General features: G+C 43.2%; 1 protein-coding gene across 1 annotated transcript in view; it reads right to left on the reverse strand.

Annotated features, from left to right (window-relative positions):
• The window catches only part of ELAVL4 (ELAV like RNA binding protein 4), a 148,550-nt gene extending 143,154 nt beyond the window's left edge, over window positions 1-5,396 (reverse strand). The window contains exon 1 of the mRNA XM_082430428.1: window positions 5,354-5,396. Coding sequence (XP_082286554.1) covers window positions 5,354-5,371 — 18 coding nt within the window. The 5' untranslated portion in view covers window positions 5,372-5,396. The remainder of the gene's footprint in view (window positions 1-5,353) is intronic.
• Window positions 5,397-6,000: the final 604 nt, after the last annotated feature.

The following is a 6,000-nucleotide window of genomic DNA, read 5'->3' on the forward strand; positions in this document are numbered from 1 at the left end:
CCTACTGACAGGGATATTTGAATTTTGTCCACTGATGTATCCTAAGCACCTACAACTGGGCCTGGCTCATACTGGACACTCAACAATTTTTCACTGAATTAATTAATCAATCAATCATTGAGCCATGTGAAATGGTTTCAGAAGGCTCACTGACATTAGCAATTTCTTGTTAATGTAAATTTTAAAAGTCAAAAAAGGAAAACTATGTTGGCATTCCATTTTAAATCTAATAGTCTCATCTCAACATTAATTTGTTCCAAATTTTTTGCTCATAGGTGAAAACTCATATGTGATGATTAACCCCCATTATAATTAAATGTAAAAGCTGTAACATTTCTATTAAAGGAAATATAAGATCAAGCATCAAGCTGGTACTATAGATAACAAGTGTTTGTAATTAACATACTGTGGATAACTGTAAACTCTGTCATCACATTAATAAAATGTAAAAATTCCTAAAGCAACTGGGAGCTCCGTGGCAGCTGCAACATCAACACTGGCCACTTTGCCAGTTGTTCAGTGGCTGTGCAAATTAGACAAACTGGTAGTAACACACATAATGCATTTGAGAGCCATTTTTGCACAACATAAGTTTATGTCTCTTTTTTTAGATAAGGATTTTTTTCTTTTCTTTAGATAAAATATCACATCCTGATGCATGAATATGTGGAGCTGAGATAAATTTCAGACTGGTAAGGGGACTAAACCATGAAGTGGGCAGTTTAGGTACCTCTGAGTAAACTATCACCAGGTTCTGATTTGAGTGAAGAAAGGTTACTTGTGCAGCAAATTTGGGTCCATAAATTCATGGCTTTAATATGTAGAAAATATGAATAGAGATATTAGTATAATTATTCTGTTGCAAAGATAACTGGAAAGTCAAACAAAGAGCTCAAATGACAGAACTAGGTATGAAGGTATCAAAGGGTTAAATGGTTTCTTTCCAGAAAGCCAAACCTTCTACCTCCACCACCCAAAGTGCTATAGAGTCAGAAAGATTAGGAAGCCACGGCACAGCCAATCAATGAAGGACATGATTTTTAGTCCAGTCACAGATTAAACTCAGCTTGGATAATGACCCTAACTCTGATTCAGCTGTAATCAGCCTCACATGTAAAAGGTGCGTGTGTGCGTGTGTGTGTGTTGATACCTGATGGATACGTTTGGGTTTCTTACTGCAACAGGGAAGTACAACGTCTAGTAAGAAACCCAAACATGTTTGGGTTTCTTACTGAAACAGGGAAGTACAACATCTAGATCCAAAACAAGAAGTAAAATCTGACTTGTTTCCTAGACTACGTACGGAGCTACAATATTTTGAAAGAACCAATACAGCTTTTTACTAGATAATGTGTTGTGGGCTGAATTGTGTACCCCCCAGCCAAATTCATATGCTGAGGATCTAAACCCCCAGTACGTCAGAATACGACTGTATTTGGAGATAGGGCCTGTAAAGAGGTACTAACTGAGGTAAAATTAAGTCATATGAGTGGGCCCTAATCCAATATGATTGAAGAGAATTAGGACAGAGACACAGAAAGAGGAAAGACTATGTGAAGACAGAGAGAAGATGGCCATATACTAGCCAAGGAGAGAGGCCTCGGAAAAAACAACTCCGCCAACACCTTGATTTTGGACTGCAAGCCTCCAGAAGTATGAGTAAATAAATTTCTATTGTTTAAGCCACCCAGTCTGTGGTATTTGTTATGGTAGCCCTAGCAACCTAATACACCATGTATGATTCGTCTCATTATGCCATTGCATGAAAAGAAGAATGCAGTTTTAAAAATCCAGTTCCCAATCACAAATCACAAGCATGAATGTCAACGGATACCTCATTTATGCAGTATCATAAGGGAATAAATCATTCCACATTAAGTAAAATTTACCGGTAACTAAAGCTTGCCTCTTAACAAACCAAAGTTTCTAATCTAATCATATCAGATGGAAATCTTCCTAAAAATACATTGCTATATGCTATTCCCCTTTTAAAATAGAGCATACCATGATGCAACCCTTTTAAAGAATAAAATGGAAAATTCCAAAAAAATTGGCAATTGTTATTCAGTATTCTAATTCAATTATTGCTTCTATTTAAGACTAAGACTAATTTCTCATGTCTTACTTTTGTAATTTGTTTGTCCTTCACTTCCAGCTCACCTTTACTGAAATTCCAGTGTGTCTCCTATCTTTCAGGCCTTCTAATCTGCTGCAGGCTGAGAAATTAGGGAACTAAGCATGTTAGAACTATGTCTCAAGTAAGAATAGAAGGCTTGAGGGAGGGTCCAAGGAGCTTGTCTGTGAGTAAACAAGTTAACATACTCTCTGTGGCATATTTTTGGTTCTCAGAAATGTTTTTGCTTCCATCATAGCTTTTGCCTGTATTCCTAAGGGCTACCATTGAAAAGTTATGACCACTATGTTTGGATGAGATTTTATTTTTACAATATTTTATTAATAATTACTGGCTTGTTTCCACTTCAAAAACTTTTCACAGCATCATTACAGTGAATTGACATTAAAATCTGTATAGTGTTGATTTCCATCTCCAAAAAAAGATGAATATAAATATAGCAATTTTAATAACAGCTGGCATATATTAGCATTTACCATGTGCCTGATACTGTGCTAAATGCACATTAGCTATCTCACTTAATTACCAGCAAGGCAAAGAATTTACTGAAAGCAAGGGAAGGGATGCAAAATCACTATAAACTTTCAGGAATTGTGCTTACTGGATGGAAATATTATGCAAATGAGCATTACTGGATCAAATAAAACATTTTAATCTGGTTTTTACAAAGCTATTAATAAAAACTAATACCATATGCAAGTTCCAAATTAAATATAATCCTGGCACAAGCCAAATAATCATTCTTCTCCATGGACCATCACTCCTGACAACAACCTGAAATATTATAGTTCCTTCCCTCCATGTTTCCTATGACCCAACATGAATTTATGAAGAAGATACGCTCAGAGGCAGAGGGGCCTCTGGAAATGAATCACTAGGTTATGCAGAATTACCTTGTTATGTCAACTCCTGCCTCTCAAAAGGGATGTATTTAACACATTTGGAGGTTAATTTTTTAAATGAACTTTATTGAGATGTAATGCACATACAGTCAAATGCACAGATCTTAAGGGTTCAGTTTGATGAGTTCTGACAAATGGATACACCCTGCAGTCAACACCCCAATCAAAATACAGCGTATTTCAATTACCCCAGAAAATTCCCGTATGACCCTTTGCAGTCAACCTCTTTCCCTGACTATAGATAGGTATTTTTCAGCAGATATAGTAGCAGTGATGGTAATAGCTACTGTTATGGACCGTTAATAGGAGTATTTACTGAGTGCCCAACATGCCAGGCACTGTACATATATGGTATTCCATTGAATTCCCATGTCAAAGGCTGGTATTATCCCCATTAGTTTATTGGGAATGAAAGAGTGGGAAAAAATAGTAAGACCAAGAAATTGATTATGCAAGGTCACATAACAACTGAGTGGTGGGATAGACCTGAACCAAGAATATCTGAATTAGAATCCCTCATGCTAAATTCTATTGCCTCTACACAAATGCTAAGGAGTTTTCTGTTAATTCAAAACACACTAAGTAGTGGAATTAGTGAGGCCACCAACTCTAACCCACAACCCCACCTCTATTACAATCACACCCAAGTACCTTATCGTATAAGCAAGCAAAGGTTTCAGAGGCTAATACTAATGATAACTAAAGAGGATTACTTACAAGTTCCCTAGCTAAAAACCTGCATGTAAATCCCTCATATACTTCTAAGGTAGTTAGGAGAGGGGGAAAATCCTCTATATAGGTGGGTGGGTCACAACCCCATCAGCCCCAAGGAATAGTTAATGTTTCAGAAAATGAAGGGAAGGAATCCAACCATCACTGGTTCTTAGTCAACCACAATCCACTCTCCCTAAGAACCACAAGGAGAGGCGCTGTGCAGCACTCGACTCTCACTTTATTAGGGAAGCACGGAGGCAAACATCTGGATTGAACCTTTTGATTCCTCATTACATTAATTTTATTCAGTGTTTTAAACTCAACCCACTCACATTTACAAAACACTTCAGACTACTTCCCTCATAAATGGAGCTCCATTCACATTTCACTTAAAACATCAACCTTATTCTGAAATGACTGAGGTTAAAGCCTGTTCAGTGTCAATTTGCAAGTATTATAAAATAATGAAAAACTAGGCGCAGAAATGCAAGAAGGTAATGTGAGGCAGCCTCTTCAAGGGGTTCTACTAGAATAAAGCAGCTTGGTAAGGGGTGCAGGCAGGCTTTCATGAACCCTCAGGGCTCGTGACAAACTGTTGTGGAGCAGGTATTTGATTCCCCAGAGGGAAGATTTATGAGAATTACCACCCTTGAGCAGTACCGGCTAACCCTGGGGAATCAATATGACTCATATTCCCCCAAACCTGGAGTTGTTTTCCAGAAGTTCCTCTCCAAGGTTTCCCTGTGGTCTCCCTAAATCCGTTAACATATGTTGGAAGAGGGGAGGTTCTCTCTCTTTTAGAAACGAATTGTCTCCAGCAAGTTCAAGACTTCAGGACGTGTGTTTACTAAATCCTAAACGCTTGACAACCCCAGCCCAAAGAGAGACGAGTACAACACACAAATACACCCTACCCAACACCTGATCCTCCTTTTTCCTCCGCTAAACAAGAGCACTGCTCAGTGCAACGGAAGCGCCCGCTCAGTCTCATCTAGAAATATCCCAAGCCCCAGGTCGACAGCTGGCTGTAATAGGGGAAAGGCACCGGAGGGTGCTGCCTCTCGACAATTAGCGGGAGTCACACAGACAGAAGGGGCCCCCCTGAGGATGCGCGCCTGCTCGCCCAGCACTCTGGGGCCCAGCTCGCTCGAAGCCGCCCGGACTTTTTGGCGCCACCAGCTAGTTCAGCAAAGCCACTCCGAGGACAGCTCGGGAAAGGCGCAGATGGGAGTGGCGCGCGCGGGGCGGCGCCTTCTCCGCGGGGCTGGGTCGACTATCGCGGGGGGCGGGGTGCGCGGTGACCCAACTTTCGGTTGCCTCCCTTGAGGCAGGGGAAGTGTCTCGTGGCCCGCGGTGGAAGGACCCAGAACCCCTCGGGAACAGAGTCGCCAGCTGGGCGGCGGAGGGGGTCGCCAGGAGTCCCCGGGCCAGGGGTGCGCGGGGGCGGCTCCCTCCTGCAAGGGCCCCTTCCCCCCCCCCTAGAGTCCGGGTGGCGGTGCTGGGCGCCTGGAATGACCGAGTCACGGCCACGTGGCCGCGCGGTCGCGCGTGACAGCGGGTGGGCGGGGCGTCGGGGGCGCGGGTCCGGCCGAGGCGCGGCTACCTGGCTCTTGAGGCGCATCTTCTCCGCGGCGCGGTCCAGCCGGAGGCGGCGGAGGCTGGGCGGGGCGCGGCGGCAGGGAGGACGTCCGCGGAGTCGCACCGCGCTCGCTCGCTAGCTGGCTCGCTCCCCCGCTCAGCGCTGAGCGGTCGCTTCGCCACCCCCACCGCCGGCTCCAGGGGGCGCCTCGCGCGGGAGCTGGAGGACCGACCCCTGCGATTCCCGGCCCTGGCGCCTAGCATCGAGTTTATGCTCAAGAAGTTGAATGAATAAGTCTCTTCTCCAATACTGCTACCTGTGCTTAAATTTTAAGTGAGGTAGCTTTTTTGGCAGTTCAAGTCCACCAACAACATTTGGACCGATGTTCTTGGCAAAACACTGTGCTGGGCTCCGAGGATTTGCAAACGTGACCAATTTGGAACCCTTAGAATAAATCTTACCCTTTAGGCGAAGGCGCACTAGAAAGGTGGCCTGTCTTTGGCAGAGTGTGAACACACTAACTGGATCCTTCAAGCCATGTTTGGCCAGTTGACTGGTGTCTAAGATATATCCAAAGTAAAGTGAGAAATGGAGACAATGATTAACATCACTAAATCCCAAACAAAATGACCAAGACTTTTGTGCTCTATGATTTCAGGTATAAATGTTTG

This window comes from Balaenoptera physalus, assembly GCF_965194825.1.
Source record: "Balaenoptera physalus genome assembly, chromosome: 1".
Classification (NCBI taxonomy): Eukaryota; Metazoa; Chordata; class Mammalia; order Artiodactyla; family Balaenopteridae; genus Balaenoptera; species Balaenoptera physalus.